Source organism: Esox lucius, chromosome 9 (assembly GCF_011004845.1).
Source record: "Esox lucius isolate fEsoLuc1 chromosome 9, fEsoLuc1.pri, whole genome shotgun sequence".
Classification (NCBI taxonomy): domain Eukaryota; kingdom Metazoa; phylum Chordata; class Actinopteri; order Esociformes; family Esocidae; genus Esox; species Esox lucius.
In genome coordinates, this window is record NC_047577.1 from 9,481,531 (window position 1) to 9,503,551 (window position 22,021).

At 42.2% G+C, this 22,021-nt stretch overlaps 3 protein-coding genes across 4 annotated transcripts; all 3 read left to right on the forward strand.

Moving 5' to 3' along the window:
- Window positions 1-1,694: 1,694 nt before the first annotated feature.
- LOC109616078 (apolipoprotein L3-like) lies at window positions 1,695-7,312 on the forward strand. Of its 2 annotated transcripts, none has more exons than XM_029122416.2 (10): window positions 1,695-1,825; window positions 3,296-3,409; window positions 3,585-3,704; window positions 3,855-3,986; window positions 4,902-4,947; window positions 5,177-5,228; window positions 5,312-5,441; window positions 5,634-5,822; window positions 6,207-6,379; window positions 6,638-7,312. In XM_029122416.2, exons 2-10 carry the CDS (start codon window positions 3,326-3,328, stop codon window positions 6,897-6,899), a joined length of 1,188 nt encoding a protein of 395 aa, XP_028978249.2. In that variant the 5' UTR covers window positions 1,695-1,825; window positions 3,296-3,325; the 3' UTR covers window positions 6,900-7,312. The 2 variants fall into 2 exon arrangements, with proteins under 2 accessions (XP_028978249.2, XP_028978250.2); XM_029122417.2 differs by lacking the exon at window positions 1,695-1,825 and adding an exon at window positions 1,866-2,256.
- A 2,946-nt stretch (window positions 7,313-10,258) lies between these two features.
- LOC105008441 (apolipoprotein L3) lies at window positions 10,259-14,312 on the forward strand. Its single transcript, XM_034294487.1, has 8 exons — window positions 10,259-10,378; window positions 10,529-10,660; window positions 11,661-11,706; window positions 11,936-11,987; window positions 12,083-12,212; window positions 12,403-12,591; window positions 13,088-13,260; window positions 13,519-14,312. Exons 1-8 carry the CDS (start codon window positions 10,259-10,261, stop codon window positions 13,778-13,780), a joined length of 1,104 nt encoding a protein of 367 aa, XP_034150378.1. The 3' UTR covers window positions 13,781-14,312.
- A 3,203-nt stretch (window positions 14,313-17,515) lies between these two features.
- Window positions 17,516-21,873, forward strand: atf4a (activating transcription factor 4a). Its single transcript, XM_010867747.5, has 3 exons — window positions 17,516-17,687; window positions 18,919-19,464; window positions 19,988-21,873. The coding sequence occupies exons 2-3, from the start codon at window positions 19,059-19,061 to the stop codon at window positions 20,995-20,997; spliced, it is 1,416 nt and encodes a 471-aa protein (XP_010866049.2). The 5' UTR covers window positions 17,516-17,687; window positions 18,919-19,058; the 3' UTR covers window positions 20,998-21,873.
- Window positions 21,874-22,021: the final 148 nt, after the last annotated feature.

Below are 22,021 nucleotides of genomic sequence, written 5' to 3' on the forward strand. Positions count from 1 at the left end.
CTGAAATTTAGGAAGAAACCTACAGAGTAACCAGGCTCAGAGTGGTGTCCAGTCCTGTTCTGGCTGTGTCGGGTGAACATATTAAGAGTACAAATTGTAATAATTAATAAATGCATTTAGGCTGAGCCCATAGTATATTTAAACTTAGTCCAGGTCAGAAGCATGACCAGATGGACAAGGACAGAGACAACACGGGGGGGGGGGGGGGGGGGGGGGTGTCAGCAGAGTGGCAGCGGAAATCGTCAGCTATCGTCGTGATCAGCAATACAACCAGGAGGACTTTAGACAGGGACAGCAACGGGTCTTTCAAGCTTGGTACTCCTTAGGTGTCATCCAAGAGCTAATGTCCTCCTAAGTTTAAAACGGCAGGAGACAGGGAAAATGTTCCTTCTCTACTATAAATCCTTAGATCTACAAGGATTTATAGTAGAGAAGGAGAACTGACCCTACTCCCCCAGCACAATAATATCACTGTAAGACCTTGGGGCTGAGACAGTGGGGTCCAGTGACACTGTGGCCCTATCTGGGGGAGGCCCCGGACCGGGCCCAACAGGCAGGAAATCAATCCACCCACATTGCCAAGCATCAACCAGAGGGACCCCCACCAACCGCAACCCCCATGAATGAGGTCTGAGTATTGCCAGCAGCGTACAGCCCAATTGCACAGTGCGCAACAGAGAGACAACAACAAGCCAGTGACTCCGCTCCCGAATGGCATTGGAGGGAGGGCATCCCAGTGGCGATTAGAGCCCACCTGGCAAGACAGCAAGGGTAGAGAGAATCTAGCCTTTCTGTTCACTTTCACGCCCCTAGGCCAGACTACACTTAATCATAGACCATGCTGAAGAGATGAGTCTTTAGTAGACACTTGAAGTTTGTGTTTGCATTTCTAACCTTAATTGGCAAATAATTCCACAGTAGTGGAATTCTATGAGAGAAGGCCCTGCCTCTGGCTGTTTATTAAAAATTCTAGGTACAATTAAAAGGCCTGCAGATACTTAAATATAAGTCTTATATTCACATATTTACAAATAAATGTGCAAAAACATATATCAGGCACCACACTGTTACCCCGCTTTCATTTATATCCCACACTGTTACCCCACTTTCATTTATATCCCACACTGTTACCCCACTTTCATTTCATTCTATTCCCCATTCGATAAATTTGTGTGGTCTACCACTTTGTGGCTGGCCTGTTATTGCTCCTAGATGCTTCCACTTCACAATTATATTACATACTGGGGCAGAGCTAGTAGGGCAGAAATTTCAATTTCAAATCTTATGTCATCTTAGGACAGTGCCACGTTTAAAGTCATGGCCTATCTATATACAATTGCTGTTGTGTAAAAAGTGAATTGAAGAAAACAATCAAAAACCAATGTGCCCATTTTATCAGCTTCAACTTTTCTACTGAAGTTCAACATTCTGAGATGTGAAATCCTGTCACGTCCTGGCTGTGCCCCTAGCCATCTCTGCGCTGGGCTCGGGGCATAGCCAGGACAGGACAGGAGGTGGCCTTTAGCCACCTCTACTCCTTTTTTTGGTTTCCCCAATTGGAGGCAGGTGTTAGTTATTTAAGTTTAGTTTGTATGCCCCGAGGCGTGGTTCATTTTGGTTTTGTTTATCTTGTGTAAGGAATACCCACGTCACTGGTTGCTGCCTTTTGTTTTGTTGGAGTCCTTCTTTATTTTGCATTAAACATGGATTATCTTCACCAACTCTACTCTGTTAAAATCGCAATGGGGTCGAGTGCTTTGGCTCACAACATGTATGAGATCCAGATAACGTCATGAAAAGCCAACCTCAATCAAAATAAACATGGGTGAGACCAGTTAGGACAAATATGCAACATGGGTGTGGGCCAGGATGAATGCCAGATGTCAGCTTTGCATCTCTGAATCAGTGTGACATATTTAACCATCAAAATCTATTTTCATATGCTAATTTTGAGTACTATATCTGTAAGATATTTTATTTGCCCATTTTGCGCAATATCCCAGTGGGCCATGTTTAAACTGAATGAGTAGTTACATTTTGGTACATCAGTCTCCCAAACCAGTTACAATTTAGTGTGTCGGGCATACTTTGGTGAAGTGAATGATGTAGAAAGACCAGACTTTTAGGCACTGCCTTCTGAAAAATAAGATATAAAAGAAACATTGTCCTCTATTTGGAGGAGGTAAAGAGAGAGAATAGATACTACAGGAGAACAGTGCTTCATGAGCTAAGAATCTAAGAACTGACATGGCAAAGGTAAGAAACTTTAATATTTAACAGAGATGTCTGGTTTAAATAAGCATTACATTAGAATGCTTGAAGCAAGCATATAATAAATGTTGTTAATATATAAAATGATAAATTGTCTTGTCCCAGGCAGTATATATTTTTTTTCTTTCAACTTAGCAATCTGCATTTGGCCAAATATTAGTTAAATGGATGCATGATTATAAACATGAATTCATGAATTGCAAAAATTATAATTTATTCATTCATTGATAATTTTTTCTCCACACACACTTTTTCCTTTTAAAGTTATACATTTGTAGGCATGTTATGCTGTATTGGACAAGAAGGTGCTGAAAGACAGAGGAGAGAGTTATTTCTTAAGTGCTAGGCCCAGAATCGAACACAGGCTGCAGCAGTGCACCTGAACCAGGGGCAATTGCCCAGACCAGAGTACCCCCCCAGGCCACATTCACACACATATTGAAAACGCTTCATTTGTCTCCACAAATCCATATTAAAGTCAAACAGGATTCAGCCGTTATGGTGGCCGAGACGATCTCTCCTTCTCCAGCCCTGGACCATGAAGGTGGATCAGTACCTCGCTAGCCCCTTTTACCTGTTACAGTAGTCAGTCTGTGTACGTGGCACGGGCTGCCAAAACACCAACACCGAACAGAGCCCCGACAGCCATGGCCACTTAGACATGACATGAGGGGATGGAATTTAATGTCTTTGTCAGCAGAGGCACACAAACACACACACACGCCAACAAACTCACACACGCCAACACACTCACACAAGCCAACACACACACACCCACTCGGTTCAACAGTCAGTGAGAGTGAAAGTGGAAGTGATGGAATGAAAATGTCTATTGATTAGAGGCCTAAACTGTCCAGTCCAACCCGATAGACAAGCTGAAAGACATAAACATGGGCATATCTGCGTTCAAGCGATGTGGAGGAAAAGCATCTTCAGGCTGATGAAAAAGGCAAACATTGTATGTGCACCTGATATGCTGCCCTCACATGTTTTTCCCATAATTCCCTGATAATTCCCTGCGCAGGCTCCACTTCCTCTCCCCAGGAAATATTTAATGGGGAAGTCTTTGGATAGTGCTAGAGCCTCTGGTCCACCGTCTCCTTCGGACACACCTGGCCCAGGGGTTGGTGAAGGAAAGGTGAGAAACCGTCCGGAGATTCAAATCGATACCTGGTCAATGACCAACGTTCGCGGCCCTCTATCTGTGTAATGCCCTGTCCAACTCCCTTTTCCATGTCTGTTGATGAATATGAATGTGATACATGTAGCATACCTTCCTGCATGCACGGTTTGTAATTGTAAATATCACCTAGATGCATGGTCCGGACCGGCCCGGCGTGGCCCACAAGAAGTGGCCCGTGAGACATTATTCTCAACCAGAAGTTGGTAATGCAGCTGGAAATGAGGGGGGTGTGGCTGACAGGATCAAGCAGGTATTCAATGTAGCTTCCCTTCACATACGCCAGCCTCTCACTCAACTCTTGGTCAAAATCAAACATGGGCCATCGTTGAAACGGTCTGATATATGACAGCTGGAACTGTTACAAGAGGACATTTGGGCTTTTCATTGTTTCTTCTTACAGTTTGAAGCTGAAAAGTACCAGAACAAGCAAGTGATGGGCAGTCCTCTTCCCAAGGCCACGTTCGTCTTTGACGGAGATGACCCCAGTACCCCTCTCAGTCAGGATGTTTTTTTTCAGCAGGATATTAATTTGGTAAGACAGACAGACAACATTGAATTTTAACACAGCGATTAAAAATATCAGTCTTCACACTGCTTTGTAATTTAAGAAAGCAGCTACCGTGTGTCCTTCTTTCCATTCTGGTGCGTATCATGTGAATGTCCCAAGAGTCAGACACCATTGCAGCCATTTATGTGGCTTAACGTTACATTCAAGATAAGTACCTAATAGATTCTTCAATGGTCCCTGCAGGGGAACGTTCTCCTTTAGTTCCAGGTAGCACATTCATAGATATTTCTTTATATCCAATATATGTGGTTTAACATTACATTCAAGATAAGTTTCATTGTAATATCCAAGAGTTTTCGCTACCCAAGGGACCGTGTCAATTTGACAGGATGAAAAACTATGAAAATGTGTCCACAAACTACACCACAGAAAGTAATTTTTTTTAATTTGACATTGGTAAGTTAAAACCAGTGCATTGCCTAATGTATATTGTAGTCATGTGACCATTAACTGGTCTAGGTTTAGAAGTCAACATTTCCTGACCCATACAGTATATAGGAACACAACATACAGTACATTTACCAGAGAGTCTTTTTTCTTTTCATAGTGACTGCACTTTGTAGACAGCCCAGCACGCTTGCAGTTTTTACATTTGTGCCATCACCAGACCAAGCACTAATTCAAAGGAGAGGTGGTCAAGGCCATACATATTACGTATTTTTCATTTAAATCAAAATGTACACCTGATATCTCTTGTTGAATTGAGTCGGCCACTTAGTACCTACACATGCATAGAACCTACAAAGAATCATTACCTCGACCATAAACCTTCAACCTCGACCATGAACCTTTTATTTGTTGTTGAATTCTCACTATTTTACCTGTGGCTTTTATTTTACCTGGTGACACACTCACCATTGAATTTCATGTTTGCACCAGGATGCAGACTGCCTGATAGAATGGTGGGAGAAGGTTCAAGATGAATGTGAGTATCACAGCATCAAAACTGTCAATGATTTTAACTGTAAGGGTGATTATTGTGAAATGGGACATGGGCCAAACACTTAAGGATTTAAGCTTTTTAACGTAAATTGAGTTTGATTCTGTAAATACTTGTACAAAATGTATATTTCATAATTATATTAAAATGATATTTACAAAGTTGTTAATAACCATATTTCACACTATATCCTCTTGTTCTGTCTGGCTTTCAGCATGGGAACAGCTTGTAAATGACCCTGAACACACCAAGAAGGGAGAAGCAGAGTAAGTGCTCTCATTTTAATGCAGCTAACACCCTTTTGGGTGCATTTGAATATATCTGTGGTTGCCACATACCGACCTTGTAGACAGTTCACTGTGAAGGCCCAGAGGGTCCTGAACGCAGTGCAGCTGTTCAACCTCCTTCTGAATACACATGGGGAGAACCTGAAGAGTCACATATATGAACTCAATGGCATTGCAGACAACTTAGATAAGGTAAAAAAAGAGGCACTACAAGCAAGCTACTGTACATCACTGCAACACCTATAGGTTTTTCATGTAGGCTATAAGCAAGTGCCTAATATGAATTTCACCCCCAGATTATTTAAATATAGTACAATCCAACTGATTTCAACAACTCAGATCAATGATTCAACCGTATTGTCTGATATTTAATTTTGGTCCAAGTTCTCCAAGGGAACCAAGATCGCTGGTATCACGGGTGGAGCTACAGGGGCAGTTGGAGGGGCAGCGGCTGTGGCAGGGGTGCTGTTTGCCCCCGTCACCTTTGGAGCCTCACTGGCCTTGACAGTCCTCGGCGTCGGTGTAGCGGCAGCTGGAGGGGTGACAGGCGCCTCTGCTGCTATAGCTAACAAAGTGAGTAGTTAGAATTCACACATTATCACTAACAGAGTAGTCAGAATTCACACATTATCACAAACAAAGTGAGTCGTTAGAATTCACACATTAACACTAACAGAGTAATTAGAATTCACACATTATCACTAACAGAGAAGTTAGAATTCATACATTATCACTTACAGAGTAGTTAGAATTCACACATTATCATTAACAGAGTAGTTAGAAGTCACACATTATCACTACCAGCGTGATCAGTTACAATTCAAACACTATTAATAGCAGTGAGTAATTAGAACTCAAGCACTTTAACTAAAGGAGTAGTAAGAATTCAAACATTTTACCTAACAAAGGGAGGAGTTTGATTTCAAACATGTCAACATCAATTCATCTCTGTTCCAGGTAAGCAGCACAAATGACAGGAAGAAAATTGAGCTGGTCCTCCAGGACTTCCAAGCCAAAATGGATGATATTGAGGCCTGTTTGACATTTATGAATGTTGGCATGGAGCAGCTGAGAAAGCATGACCTCTCAACACTGAAGGTGGTGAACACAGCGACCTACAGAGTGGCCAAGTATGATTTTCAGATATAGTTTGTTCCTGTTTAGAACAAATAACCGAGTTTTTAACATGTAAAAAAAACCTCACATTTAATTGTATTGGATGTGTAGCACTTTTGCCTGGACTATTGGTTTTGCTGAATTACCATTTACTATAACGCATTTCTGGTTTTACTCAGATGATTATCTTCTTACCTTAAATATTTTCTGGTGTATAACTTTAATAAATGTTGAACCTAAACCTTCTTAACCTTCACTTCAACCTAAACCAGGGCGGCCGAGGTGACAGGAGTGGGAAGCACCAGTGCTATTAAAGCCAGTAGTAAAGTGTCAGGGAATCTCCAAGGCTTCGCTCTGGGCATGGACATGTATTTCTCTAAGAGCAAGAATGCCAAAGGAGAGCCAAAGCTGAAGAGTAAACTAGCGTCCGAATTTGGAAGGAAAATACGTGAAATGGCTCAGCAGTTGGATGAAGGGCTAAATGAATTGTTCAAGGTCAAAGATGGCCTAGTGGAAAACAATCTCATCCTCTGAATGGGGCAGAGCAGTGAAACCAAGTAAAAGATAATTTGTGAAAAGCACAGTTTGTCACATTAACAAGGTTAAATTGCAATTCCTAATTCTAAACTCTACCTATTTACTTCTAAGGAACACAAACAAATACATAGCAACCAGGTAATGAGAACTGGTAAAACAAAAAATGGCGTCCAACATTCAGTTAGGTTCTATTAGGTTCTAAGTCGTCTGTGAATGAGAAGTCTTGGCGAGGCTTTGATGGATGCAGTTTATTTTCCTTTCCTTCTACACATTCTTAGTTTGTGCATTGTGTTCTAAGGGGTTCTTCAGTTGCTGTTCTCTATTGGGACAGAACAATTACCATTTTTATATATTTAAGTAAGAACACCCTTACTTTTGTACGTCACTTTTCTACCACCTGGGTGGAAGGATTTGCGGTGTATTGAACTGTAATATTTGTAATAAATATCTTTAAAATTATACTGAACTTCATACATGATCTTGAATAAAGACTTTTAAAATCAACATAACTCTGTTAGTTATTTTTGGAGGAATATGCTGACATGTTTAGGACAAAGGCTTACAGAAACCTTTTCTTCTATTTACATAATTAGGTTTTTTTTACATAGTGATTATTATTATTTTTATCTCTAAAGCCAGATTGGTGTAAGACATCTGCTTTATTTTTGGCCGATCGCTAAAGAGAACTATTGGCCAACTGAGCATTTCTAAATAGCCACCACAGGGTCCAGAACAACAGGATCTGTGTGATTTAGTCCACTGCAGGAACAGGTTACCAGATCTCCATTCCATCCTGAATCAGTAGTTCATCATTATATTTTGCTCCCATCGTAGTTCAGTGAAGTGTACAGGGCTTTTTCCGGTCATTAAGTGGATGATGTAGAAAGAACGGCCTTTTTAGGCACTGCCCTCTGAACAAGTAGATCTGAAAGAAACGTTCCTGCGTGGATGCCTTAGATTTATTCAGCATACACATCAAATTGTAAGAAATTGCTTGCCGCATAGGTTAGCAATGGTTGAATGTTGAACTTTTCTTTTCAGACATAACCGGGTAATGCATACTGTAGGTAAAGGCTTGTGGAATTATGCTAATAAAAAATATAAAACAGAAATAACCTGCATGCATAAGTATGTATCCCCTTTTGCTATGACACACCTGATTGAGCTGTGGTGCAACCAGTTGTCTTACATGTCAGATAATCAGTTAAATGTAGTCCACCTGTGTGCAGTTATTATTGTTCACATGATTTCAGGTTAAATACACATGTCTCTGGGAGGTCCCACGGTAGATTTGTGGGAAAGAAACGTTCCTTGCTTATAAGAGGAGAGGAGAGAGAATAGGAATGTCACAATGGGGTCGAGTGCTTTGGCTCACAACCTGCATGAGATCCAGATTACATCATGAAAAGCCGTCCTCAATCAAAATAAACATGGGTGAGACCAGTTGGGACAAATATGCAACATGGGTGTGGGCCAGGATGAATGCCAGATGTCAGCTTTGCATCTCTGAATCAGTGTGACATATTTAACCATCAAAACCTATTTTCATATGCTAATTTTGAGTACTATATCTGTAAGATATTTTGTTTGCCCATTTCGCTCAATATCCCAGTGGGCCATGTTTAAACTGAATCAGTAGTTACATTTCGGTACATCAGTCTCCCAAACCAGTTACAATTTAGTGTGTCGGGCATACTTTGGTGAAGTGGATGATGTAGAAAGACCGGACTTTTTAGGCACTGCCCTCTGAAAAAGAAGATATAAAAGAAACATTGTCCTCTATTTGGAGGAGGTAAAGAGAGAGAATAGATACTGAAGGAGAACAGTGCTTCGTGAGCTAAGAATCTAAGATCTGACATGGCAAAGGTAAGAAACTTTAATATTTAACAGAGATGTCTGGTTTAAATAAGCATTACAATAGAATGCTTGAAGCAAGCTTATAATCAATTTTGTTGATATATAAAATTATAAATTGTCTTGTCCCAGGCAGTATATATTTTTTTTCTTTCAACTTAGCAATCTGCATTTGGCCAAATATTAGTTAAATGGATGCATGATTATAAACATTAGTTCATGAATTGCAAAAATTATAATTTATTCATAATTTTTCACCCCACACACTTTTTTTCCTTTCAAAGTTATACATTTGTAGGCATGTAATGCTGTATTGGACAGGAAGGTGCTGAAAGACAGAGGAGAGAGTTATTGCTTAAGAAGTGGTAGGCCCAGATTCAAACACAGGCTGCAGCAGTGCACCTGAACCACGGGCATTGGCTCAGACCAGAGTACCCCCCCAGGCCACATTCACACACATATTGAAAACGCTTCATTTGTCTCCACAAATCAATATTACAGTCAAACAGGATTCAGCCGCTATGGTTGCAGAGACGACCTCTCCTTCTCCAGCCCTGGACCATGAACCTGGATCAGTACCTCGCTAGCCTCTTTTACCTGTTAAAGTAGTCAGTCTGTGTACGTGGCACGGGCTGCCAAAACACCAACACCGAACAGAGCCCCGACAGCCATGGCCACTTAGACATGACATGAGGGGATGGAATTTAATGTCTTTGTCAGCAGAGGCACACACACACACACGCCAACACACACACACGCAAACACACACAAACACGCCAACACACACACATGCCAACACACACGCCAACACACACACACGCAAACACACACACGCACACGCCAACACACACACACACACGCCAACACACACACATACGCCAACACACACACACGCCAGCACACACACACGCCAACACACACACACGCCAACACACACACACGCCAACACACACACACACACACCCACTCGGTTAAACAGTCAGTGAGAGTGAAAGTGGAAGTGATGGAATGAAAATGTCTATTGATTAGAGGCCTAAACTGTCTAGTCCAACCCGATAGACAAGCTGAAAGACATAAACATGGGCATATCTGCGTTCAAGCGATGTGAAGGAAAAGCATCTCCAGGCTGATGAAAAAGGCAAACATTGTATGTGCACCTGATATGCTGCCCTCACATGTTTTTCCCATAATTCCCTGATAATTCCCTGCGCAGGCTCCACTTCCTCTCCCCAGGAAATATTTAATGGGGAAGTCTTTGGATAGTGCTAGAGCCTCTGGTCCACCGTCTCCTTCGGACACACCTGGCCCAGGGGTTGGTGAAGGAAAGGTGAGAAACCGTCCGGAGATTCAAATCGATACCTGGTCAATGACCAACGTTCGCGGCCCTCTATCTGTGTAATGCCCTGTCCAACTCCCTTTTCCATGTCTGTTGATGAATATGAATGTGATACATGTAGCATACCTTCCTGCATGCACGGTTTGTAATTGTAAATATCACCTAGATGCATGGCCCGGACCGGCCCGGCGTGGCCCACAAGAAGTGGCCCGTGAGACATTATTCTCAACCAGAAGTTGGTAATGCAGCTGGAAATGAGGGGGGTGTGGCTGACAGGATCAAGCAGGTATTCAATGTAGCTTCCCTTCACATACGCCAGTCTCTCACTCAACTCTTGGTCAAAATCAAACATGGGCCATCGTTGAAACGGTTTGATATATGACAGCTGGAACTGTTACAACAGGACATCTGTGCTTTTCAATGTTTCTTCTTACAGTTTGAAGCTGAAAAGTACCAGAACAAGCAAGTGATGGGCAGTCCTCTTCCCAAGGCCACGTTCGTCTTTGACGGAGATGACCCCAGTACCCCTCTCAGTCAGGATGTTTTTTTTCAACAGGATATTAATTCGGTAAGACAGACAGACAACATTGAATTTTAACACAGCGATTTAAAATATCAGTCTTCACACTGCGTTGTAATTTAAGAAAGCAGCTACCGTGTGTCCTTCTTTCCATTCTGGTGCGTATCATGTGAATGTCCCAAGAGTCAGACACCATTGCAGCCATATATGTGGCTTAACGTTACATTCAAGATGGTTCCATATTAGAACATCTGCACAAAGGTCTACCTGGAACCAAACACAAATATACAGAATCTGATACCTACATTTTCCCCCTAAGCCTTTGTCCACAAGTGTAATGAGAGAAAGACAGCTTAATGAATTGATATAAATCCAGTGAATCTAGAAACGTGACATTGATTGTCTGCAGCATGATCATATTACCTGACAGTTCCCTCCACCAGAGTTTCATTGTAATTACCAAGAGTTTTCGCAACCCAAGGGACCGTGTCACTTTGACAGGATGAAAAACTATGAAAATATGTCCACAAACACAGAAAATACAAACATTTAAATTTGACATTGGTAGATTAAAACCAGTGCATTGCCTAATGTGTATTGTAGTCATGTGACCATTAACTGGTCTAGGTTTAGAAGTCAACATTTCCTGACCCATACAGTATATAGGAACACAACATACAGTACATTCACCAGAGAGTCTTTTTTCTTTTCATAGTGACTGCACTTTGTAGACAGCCCAGCACGCTTGCAGTTTTTACATTTGTGCCATCACCAGACCAAGCACTAATTCAAAGGAGAGGTGGTCAAGGCCATACATATTACTTATTTTTCATTTAAATCAAAATGTACACCTGATATCTCTTGTTGAATTGAGTCGGCCACTTGGTACCTACACATGCATAGAACCTACAAAGAATCATTACCTCGACCATAAACCTTCAACCTCGACCATGAACCTTTTATTTGTTTTTGAATTCTCACTATTTTACCTGTGGCTTTTTATTTTACCTGGTGACACACTCACCATTGAATTTCATGTTTGCACCAGGATGCAGACTGCCTGATGGAATGGTGGGAGAAGGTTCAAGATGAATGTGAGTATCACAGCATCAAAACTGTCAATGATTTTAACAGTAAGGGTGATTATTGTGAAATGGGACATGGGCCAAACACTTAAGGATTTAAGCTTTTTAATGTAAATTGAGTTTGATTCTGTAAATACTTGTACAAAATGTATATTTCATAATTATATTAAAATGATATTTACAAAGTTGTTAATAACCATATTTCACACTATATCCTCTTGTTCTGTCTGGCTTTCAGCATGGGAACAGCTTGTAAATGACCCTGAACACACCAAGAAGGGAGAAGCAGAGTAAGTGCTCTCATTTTGATGCAGCTAACACCCTTTTGGGTGCATTTGAATATTTCTGTGGTTGCCACTAACCACCCTCCATACCGACCTTGTAGACAGTTCACTGTGAAGGCCCAGAGGGTCCTGAACGCAGTGCAGCTGTTCAACCTCCTTCTGAATACACATGGGGAGAACCTGAAGAGTCACATATATGAACTCAATGGCATTGCAGACAACTTAGATAAGGTAAAAAAGAGGCACTACAAGCAAGCTACTGTACATCACTGTAACACCTATAGGTTTTTCATGTAGGCTATAAGCAAGTGCCTAATATGAATTTCACCCGCAGATTATTTAAATACAGTACAATCCAATTGAATTCAACAACTCAGATCAATGATTCAACCGTATTGTCTGATATTTAATTCGGTCCAAGTTCTCCAAGGGAACCAAGATCGCTGGTATCACGGGTGGGGCTACGGGGGCAGTTGGAGGGGCAGCGGCTGTGGCAGGGGTGCTGTTTGCCCCCGTCACCTTTGGAGCCTCACTGGCCTTGACAGTCCTCGGCGTCGGTGTAGCGGCAGCTGGAGGGGTGACAGGGGCATCTGCTGCTATAGCTAACAAAGTGAGTCGTTAGAATTCACACATTATCACTAACAGAGTAGTTAGAATTCACACATTATCACAAACAAAGTGAGTTGTTAGAATTCACACATTAACACTAACAGAGTAGTTAGAATTCACACATTATCACAAACAAAGTGAGTCGTTAGAATTCACACATTATCACTAACAAAGTGAGTAGTTAGAATTTACACATTATCACTAACAAAGTGAGTAGTTAGAATTCACAAACTATCACTAACAGAGAAGTTAGAATTCACACATTATCACTAACAGAGTAGTTAGAATTCATGCATTATCACTGAAAAAGTGAGTAGTTAGAAGTCACAAATTATCACTACCAACGTGATCAGTTACAATTCAAACACTATTAATAGCAGTGAGTAATTAGAACTCAAGCACTTTAACTAAAGGAGTAGTGAGAATTCAAACATTATACCTAACAAAGTGAGGAGTTTGATTTCAAACATGTCAACATCACCTCATCTCTGTTCCAGGTAAGCAGCACAAATGACAGGAAGAAAATTGAGCTGGTCCTCCAGGACTTCCAAGCCAAAATGGATGATATTGAGGCCTGTTTGACATTTATGAATGTTGGCATGGAGCAGCTGAGAAAGCATGACCTCTCAACACTGAAGGTGGTGAACACAGCAACCTACAGAGTGGCCAAGTATGATTTTCAGATATAGTTTGTTCCTGTTTAGAACAAATAACCGAGTTTTTAACATGTAAAAAAAACCTCACATTTAATTGTATTGGATGTGTAGCACTTTTGACTGGACTATTGGTTTTGCTGAATTACTATTTACTATAACGCATTTCTGGTTTTACTCAGATGATTATCTTCTTACCTTAAATATTTTCTGGTGTATAACTTTAATAAATGTTGAACCTAAACCTTCTTAACCTTCACTTCAACCTAAACCAGGGCGGCCGAGGTGACAGGAGTGGGAAGCACCAGTGCTATTAAAGCCAGCAGTAAAGTGTCTGGGAATCTCCAAGGCTTCGCTCTGGGCATGGACATGTACTTCTCTAAGGGCAAGAATGGCAAAGGAGAGCCAAAGCTGAAGAGTAAACTAGCATCCGAATTTGGAAGGAAAATACGTGAAATGGCTCAGCAGTTGGATGAAGGGCTAAATGAATTGTTCAAGGTCAAAGATGGCCTAGTGGAAAACAATCTCATCCTCTGAATGGGGCAGAGCAGTGAAACCAAGTAAAAGATAATTTGTGAAAAGCACAGTTTATCACATTAACAAGGTTAAATTGCTATTCCTAATTCTAAGCTCTACTTTTTTACTTCTAAGGAACACAAACAAATACATAGCAACCAGGTAATGAGAACTGGTAAAACAAAAAATGGCGTCCAACATTCAGTAAGGTTCTATGTTATTCTATTCGATAATTTGTCTATGTTGTCTGTAAATGAGAAGTCATGGTGAGGCTTTGATGGATGCAGTTTATTTTCCTTGGTTATTTTCCTTGACTATTTATTTCTTACTTGTAACTTCTACAAATTCTTAGTTAGTGCATTGTGTTCTAAGGGGTTCTTCAGTTGCTGTTCTCTATTGGGACAGAACAATTACAATTTTTGTATATTTAAGTAAGAACTCCCTTACTTTTGTACTTCACTTTTCTACCACTGGGTGGCAGCATTTGCGGTGTATTGAACTGTAAGATTTGAAATAGTTATCTTCAAAATTATACTGAACTTCATACGTGATCTTGAATAAAAAAAATTCAAATCAACATTATTTTGTTAATTATTTTGGGAGAAATATGTTGACATGTTTAGGACAAAGGCTTACAGAAATCTTTTTCTTCTATTTACATAATTAGGAGCCATTTCCTGGGCATGATTTTTTTTTTTAATGTATTGCCAGATTGGTGTAAGACATCTGCTTTATTTTTGGCCGATCGCTAAAGAGAACTATTGGCCCACTGAGCATTTCTAATGATTTAGTCCACTGCAGGAACAGGTTACCAGATCTCCATTCCATCCTGAATCAGTAGTTCATCATTAGATTAGTCCTTGTCCTAGAGAGTATAATGTACATTTTACACTTGTCTGCATTTGGCCAAACCTTGCTTCATTGTGTGCATGATTTTATACGAAAGTTCCTGCATTGTTTTTTTTTTTACCCATACTCTCGCACACACATTTGAAATGCATCATTTGAATCCAGAAATCCATATTTTAATAAGTTTGGACTGAAATAGTACAAATGTCGTCATGTGACAGTCAAGGTCACTGGTGGCAAGCGGCCCTCGGCCACTGACACGTATCAGTACCTCGCTAGCCCTTTTCACCTGTTACCGTAGTCGGTCTGTATACGTGGCACAGGCTGCCAAAACACCAACACGCAAGCTGCTACCAATAGCCAAGGCCACTTAGACACAACACAAAGGGACGGTATTTAATTACCTTGTCAGCAAAGGCACACACACACACACACACTTGCTTGATTCAATAGTCAGTCAGAATGAAAGGGATATGGAATGACAGACGCTCATTCCTTTAAGTCAACTGCCTAAGCTTTCCTGTCCAACCTGATAGACAAGTAAAGACACTGACAATTCCTGATGTGCAATAAAGCAACATGGGGGATAAATCATCTCTAGACTCTTTTACTCAGAGTTCCAAGACAACTCACACACTTCTGTTCCCATTCACCCCACCACACAGCCTCCACCCCATGTTTTCCACCAAAGGAGCATCTATTTGGGGCAGTCTGAGCATCTTGTGCCTCTGGAGACATGGACCCATATTTCTTCAAACACACCTTGCACAGAGGATTTGGTTAAGCAGGAGACAACTTTCAAGTCCTTGGAAGCACATTTAAGATGTACTTATCTATGGTTATTACTTCATAATATATTATACACCCACTTACATTTCCTATTCTTAATGACAATTATATTTGCAAATTAAAGAGTTACTTTGTTCCTAATGTTTTAGATCACATTTCAACAACAAATATGTCCGACTAATAACTACAAAGTCTTCAAGAAGCCACTATCTTTACAAGTCTCTCAGCCACTTGCTTAGCGAGGCAAGGCAGTTATGACCTAACATCATTGCATTTCGGAAAAACAAAAATTTCCAATGGAACGCTGCATTTGGCTCACAGCATTGTAGAGGCATTTGTAGTGTGTTCTATGGGGATGCGTGGATGCCTTAGATTTATTTAGCATACACATCAAATGGTATGAAATTGCTTGCCACATAGGTGGTTGAATTTTCAGACATAACCGGGTAATGCATTTTCAGACATAACCGGGTAATGCATGCTGTAGGTAAAAGTTTGTGGAATTATGCTAATTAAAAATATAAAACAGAAATAACCTGCATGCATAAGTATTTATCCCCTTTTTCTATGACACACCTGATTGAGCTGTGGTGCAACCAGTTGTCTTACATGTCAGATAATCAGTTAAATGTAGTCCACCTGTGTGCAGTTATTATTGTTCACATGATTTCAGGTTAAATACACATGTCTCCGGGAGGTCCCACAGTTGATTCGTACAATTCCTAACAAATTACATAATGAAGCCGAAGGAACATTCAAAGCAAATCCGGAATGAGGTTCTTCAAAAGCACCAATCAGGGTTAGGATATATGATCATCTACAAGGTCTTGAATGTCCCTTAGGGCTCAGTAAAGTGCATAATTGAGAAATGAAGAGAATATGGCACTGTGAACAGTGAATCTACCCAGAACAGACTGTCCTCAAAAACAGAGTACCCAGACAAAAACAAGGTGAAGTGGTTCAGCAGTTGCATTAAGGGCTGGGTAAATTGTCAAAAAGTTATCTAGTGGATAACAGCCTCATTCTCTGAAGTGGAAAGAAAACAGTGTGTAAACTGTGCACTGTACACACGTCTCATTCACACTGCATTTAATGAATAAAAATAATAATAAAAAAGTTGTACAACAAAATTGGACAACACATGTTCCTAGATTCTGTTCTGGATCTGGTCTTCCTCTTGTATTCTGTTTTATTCAGTGATCTTTCAAGGTCGTCTGTCTGTAAGTAGCCTTGATGGTGGCAGTTTATCCCATATTTGTCTATTTAACTTTTGAACCTCTACAAATGTTCTGTTTGGGTGTTGTGTTCTTTTTGGCTGTCGAGTTATTTTTTATTTCCTTAATCAAATTCTTAAAAGGCATTAGAAACTAACAACTTCTAGATTTGACTTTTCCACCACTGGGTGGCAGCATTTCAGTTGTTTTGAATTGTAAGGTTTGTAATCATGATCACTAATGATAAGCTATGGTCAGAAAAATTCTACTGAATTACTACCGCGAAATCGAATAGAAAAATATTTTTATAAACATCACAATAATTATTTTATCTGTGCATTTGTAATTAAAAACATGTTGGAGATATTCAGGCTTTAACTGTATTAATAACTATATATAAATACTAGTTCAAATGTGTGGATCTTCGATTTTAGACACGTGTTCTATCTCACATAGCAAATAACCCCTTCCAAATATTGTGCTGTCCGTGATTATGTGGGCCGCAGGCAATACATTTCACTTACTAGCGAATATTAATCCATGTTACTATGGGTTGATTTTGAAATACTAGATAACAACGAATGCTTTATATCTATGGGCTAAACACTAATATCCATTTGACTTTGACCATTTGATCTGTAAAATTACTTTGTTACAATGGCTGTAGTAAAAATATTTTTATTAAATACAATCTACTGATATCTTGATACATCGCTAACACTTCATTGTTCGACTCAACTTTCGTCGGTTACATTAAGGGTTAAACAATAAAGTGTGAACTATTTCTTTCCTAAGAGCAGAACGAGAATAGCCAATCAGAGGCATTTAGAGGCGGAGTGATACACTTCTACTAGGTCGGGTGGAAGGCTACTCTAACGAGTGATCTGGTACTATAAAAGCAAATATGACCACTTGCGCTCGCATTACCGCTCTAATAGTACTTCGTTCTATATTAGCATTCCGAGCGCCAAGCTCTCCCGCGCAAAATGGCAGTTTAGGCGTGCAGCGGCTAATCCAGCAGCGGCAACAACCCGGCAGTGCAACGGTCAAGCACTGGCTTTTTTAGGCAAAATGGCGTAAGTGAAACATTATAGATTTTTTTCTTAGTAAAATGGTAGATGGTTGGTCTTTAGTGTCTGAAATGTGCCAGCTGTCTGATTCGACAGGTGTGGCAAGCAGCTGACTTGGGAAGTTAACTTGCTAGTTAAGGAACAAGAAAACCTTACACGAACTCGTCTATTTCTTGTAATCTCAGAATAGTTTAAATTAGTAGTTCTGAAAAAGGTTTTTGGTTATTACTAACGTCAGCTGTTGTCGAAAGCCATTTATTCTCAACCTCCTGTACCTGACTCGTTTTTTCACTTGTCAGCGTTTCTGTCTATCAACCAAACACCACTGAGATCATGTGGCACTCGTGCCAGCTACAGTGGCACGAGTATACATATATTGAGTTATAGCCCGTGTTGAATAAGCTAAACTTACTAAAATATCTATTAGCGGGGGGTTGTTGTTATTTTTGCTAGCTAATGTTTTTAGCTTAACCAGACTAATCGATAGAGTTGTTATGCCAGACATGGCAACGTGGCACTTTCAAAATGGCGTACTGAACTAGTTATGTCCTCATTTCCCCACTTCCTTTCAAGACAGATGGTTGTGTTGTGAAAATGGCGGTATCCTCCCCTCCCCCACTGTTTCCATAGTGAGTCAGAGGGGGGGTGGAGTTACTGGCCACAGCATGACCAAATTAGGCAATGTTATCTCCCGGCTGAGGGCGGAGACTTTCCCGTCACAGGCTGAATGACTTTCCACTGAAGGATTAGATTAGAACCGTGCTCATACTTACTAGAATTTTACTGTGATACGTTTGAATATGAAATTCAACAAAAATCATGTAAGTGAAAATATAATGAATCAAAGGGATTTTAATTTCCTCTGACATTGCACTAACAGTCCAAATGTTATAGTCGACAAGCTTGAGACCTGGAATTTACTGTGCTGTACAAATACTTCCTAATTTTCTCTTACCAGGGTTTTATAGTGTTGCTGTTTTACTTGTGCCTACATATTTTGATGTGAGACCAGATTTGTAATTTAGGAATGTGCATCTCCTTGGTATTAATGTCAATGAGGGTTGTTTTATTGTAGACTGCTGGACACCGTTTAAGTGACACCATATAAATATGCTTACCTTTGACAAACTTTTGTGTACCTTGCCTGCAGTAATAATGAAGACCTAACCATATACCACATCTCCCTAATTCCTTCATTGCCCATTTTGGTAAATGTCCGATTCTCTTGTCTACCCAGGTCTCTCAAAGCAACCACCTTCAGCTCTGCTGTTGTCTACCACAGCACGATATCGCCGTTTCCCGAGACAGCGTCAGAAGACACTCGTTTGTCCCGTTACGCCACACTGTTACTGTTGACTACAACCAGAAGAAGCAGCCATGTCTCTGTTGGGCTCCCCACTGATCTTGGAGGACGTTGGGGCCCTGTTGCTGGGCAACTCGTTTCTGACGGCTGACCCCATGGGGCCCCTCCTGGACCACAACGAAGAGGATGATCTACCACTTGCTTTCTCCTTCTCTTCCTCCTTCTCAGAGGGGGGTGAGGCCACTTCGCCTCCCTTCTCTCTCTCCTCTCCCGCCTACACCACCTCCCTCTCTCCTTCAGAGTTCAGTTTGCCCTCTCCTTCCCGTCTGTCGTCCTCCGACTCCCTCCCTCCTTCCCCGACTCCCTCGTTCCAGGGGACCAGCAAGGCCGCCGAGGAGATGGACCCCCTGCTTTTGCCGTTGACTCCGTGGCTGGGCGCTGGCGAGCTGCTCGACGCCGACATGGGAGCAGAGTGCCGAGGTCAGGGTCGGCACGAATCCACACTGAAAGTTACTCAGGGGTTACTTTGATTTGGTGTTAACAGGTGTAGACAATTGTAACTGTTTTTCACCCATGGACTCAACTGAGTGTTTTTGCTGACTGCCACCACACACGCTCGCCTGCAGTACATTAGTCTCATTGTCCTCAGCATCATTGTCTAATCACTAACTATATCAGACAACTACACACCTGGTCCCACAAGTAGGTGTGTCTTGCCATCACACAGCACTGTATTAAAGCACCCACCCATTACCTGATCGGACTGGTTGGAACCAGATCTCCTCCCAGGCCTAGAGGCGGTCTGATTTACAGACAAAACGCTTGACTCCAGTTGGGTTTCCTATATCGCAGGAGTGTCAAATCGTGGGGATTATCGTGAAGACGTTTTTCTTAATCTACTTTTTATAGTACTACCAATAAAGAACTAGAGTGTTCAAAGGGATTCATAAGTTGTGCGCGTAGTTCTGAGTAACCTGTTTCTCCTGTGTTTTGGTCTTGACAGACGACGCATTCTCTGGCATGGACTGGATGGCTGAGAAGATCGACCTGAGTGACTTGGACTTGGACTCCCTGATCGGGTCTTGTTCGTCTGACGACCCGCCCAGTTCTCCCGAGGAGCTCCTAGCCTCCCTGGAGAGCCAGATGGACTTGGACCTGGTGGACACCTTCGCCAGCCCCGCACCTGCCCCGAACCAAATGCTCTCCCTGGGTGTCCCTCTGGCCCTCCCCACCCTGGAACTCCCTGAAGTGGCGGATGAAGTCAGAGTTCCGGCGGATGAAGTCAGAGTTCCGGCGGTGACGTTGGATCACCGGGTTGTCGTGAAGTCCGAGCCGCAGTCCCCCGCCCCCCTCTCTCCGGGGCCTCTGTCCCCGGCGTACGCCCTTGAGCTGGGCAGCGAGGTGGACGTCCTGGAGGTCAAGACCGCCGCGGACGTCGCCGTCGTCCCCGAGCCCCTCGTCAGCCTCCAGGCAGCCCCCATTGTGCTCTCCCTCTCCTCCTCCGGCCACTTTGTGGTGGTCGTCACGCCCAAGGATGAGCCGGCGAGCCTCTCCCTCCCTCTCCCCTCAGCATCCAGCGGCTGTGAAGACGACCAGTCTGACGACAGCGACTCCGGCATCGACTCCGTGTCCAGTTCTCCGCCCCGCCGCCCCTCCCCCTCTTCGACCCCTTCCCCCGTTGCCGGGTCCTCCAGGACCAAACCCTACTCCAAACCCGACCCGGGGTCCGCGGCCCTCGTGACCCTCAGCGCCAAGGTCAAGTCTGTGTCTGGCGCTCCCAAGGTAGTCGAGAAGAAGCTTAAGAAGATGGAGCAAAACAAGACCGCTGCAACGCGCTACCGGCAGAAGAAGAAGAGCGAACAGGATGTGCTGAACTCGGAGTGCTCCGAACTGGAGAAGCGGAACCGTGAGCTGGCAGAGAAGGCAGAGAGCATCAGCAGAGAAATCCAGTATCTTAAAGATCTGATGGAGGAGGTGCGCTCTGCCAAGAACAGGAAGAAGAAGAATAGTTAGGTTGGACAGAAAGACTAGAACCAATCCGGCACTTTGTGAAAGAGTGGCTACGAATATGGGAGGATCTTATTTGCGCTCCCCTTGCGTCCTGTCAGAGGTCGCGTCAGGAGAGGACGCAAGTGGGCCGCAATTGAGATCACCCCGAGGGCAGAGACTGTTATGTAGCCAGGGAATGATTAGAGGGTTGATAGCACAGTTGATGAGATTACTGCTCTTGTTATGGGTTCAAAGGTGACCCTGGACGACTTCGGTTCCTGGTGTCGTTACGCTGGTATGGGTTCAGTCTGCAGGATCGCCACGACGATTACGCTCATATACTGCGACACACATTTTGCCACGGCACGTGACGAAAGATCCAGTAGCGTTTATGGGAGTGTTTAGATTTAGTCTGACCTTAGTTCCCGCGGCGAAGGACCACTGACTCGCCCTACCGAAAACAAAAGCTGCCATCCAGTTTTAAAACCCTTACCAACACCCTCGGCAGCACCAAACCCCTACCCGCCACGCCCACTACCCTGTGTACCATGCATTTCCCCTGGTTGTTACCCGCCCCACTCATAATTCCACCTCTTTTTCACCCAAATGTTAGACTTCCTCAATGCAGCTTAAGTCCAGAAAGGGGCCTCGCCCTGTATGAAATCTTTTTTTTATTTTAAATTGTTACACTGAATGCCATCTTACTATGTTCTTTTGTTTTGTATATAGCTTGACTCGCACCTGAACTCTACTCTGGCTTTGTGGTTTTATTTAATGCTGGATAGTGGAGAACGACTTGTCCTCTGTTAGACTCAAGATACTCTGGTGTTGCTACTAGCTACGTGTTTGGCTTGTATAAATGCTTTGCTATTTTCTATTAAAGCTCCTTTTAAAACTCTGCTGATGCGTGTGGTGTCATCTTTCAGTGTTTTGAGTTGTGGCCAACTTCAATATAAAAGCATGATACTGTTCAGTGCTTTGTCATACCTACATATTCCAGATATTATTGATCATTGTGACTCAGCACGTGTCCTAGTGGCAGTTGTAT

What these genes read in the sequence shown, in the direction of transcription:
- LOC109616078 (XM_029122417.2), top strand. An exon ending in CAGGGGTTGGTGAAGGAAAG is followed by an intron (nt 3,410 to 3,584) that starts GTGAGAAACCGT and finishes AATATCACCTAG; the next exon opens with ATGCATGGTCCGGACCGGCC. An exon ending in ACCAAGAAGGGAGAAGCAGA is followed by an intron (nt 5,229 to 5,311) that starts GTAAGTGCTCTC and finishes CCGACCTTGTAG; the next exon opens with ACAGTTCACTGTGAAGGCCC.
- LOC105008441 (XM_034294487.1), top strand. Translation starts at nt 10,259, where the DNA reads ATGCATGGCCCGGACCGGCCCGGCGTGGCCCACAAGAAGTGGCCCGTG. An exon ending in TTCAACAGGATATTAATTCG is followed by an intron (nt 10,661 to 11,660) that starts GTAAGACAGACA and finishes TGTTTGCACCAG; the next exon opens with GATGCAGACTGCCTGATGGA. An exon ending in ACCAAGAAGGGAGAAGCAGA is followed by an intron (nt 11,988 to 12,082) that starts GTAAGTGCTCTC and finishes CCGACCTTGTAG; the next exon opens with ACAGTTCACTGTGAAGGCCC.
- atf4a (XM_010867747.5), top strand. Translation starts at nt 19,059, where the DNA reads ATGTCTCTGTTGGGCTCCCCACTGATCTTGGAGGACGTTGGGGCCCTG. An exon ending in CATGGGAGCAGAGTGCCGAG is followed by an intron (nt 19,465 to 19,987) that starts GTCAGGGTCGGC and finishes TGGTCTTGACAG; the next exon opens with ACGACGCATTCTCTGGCATG.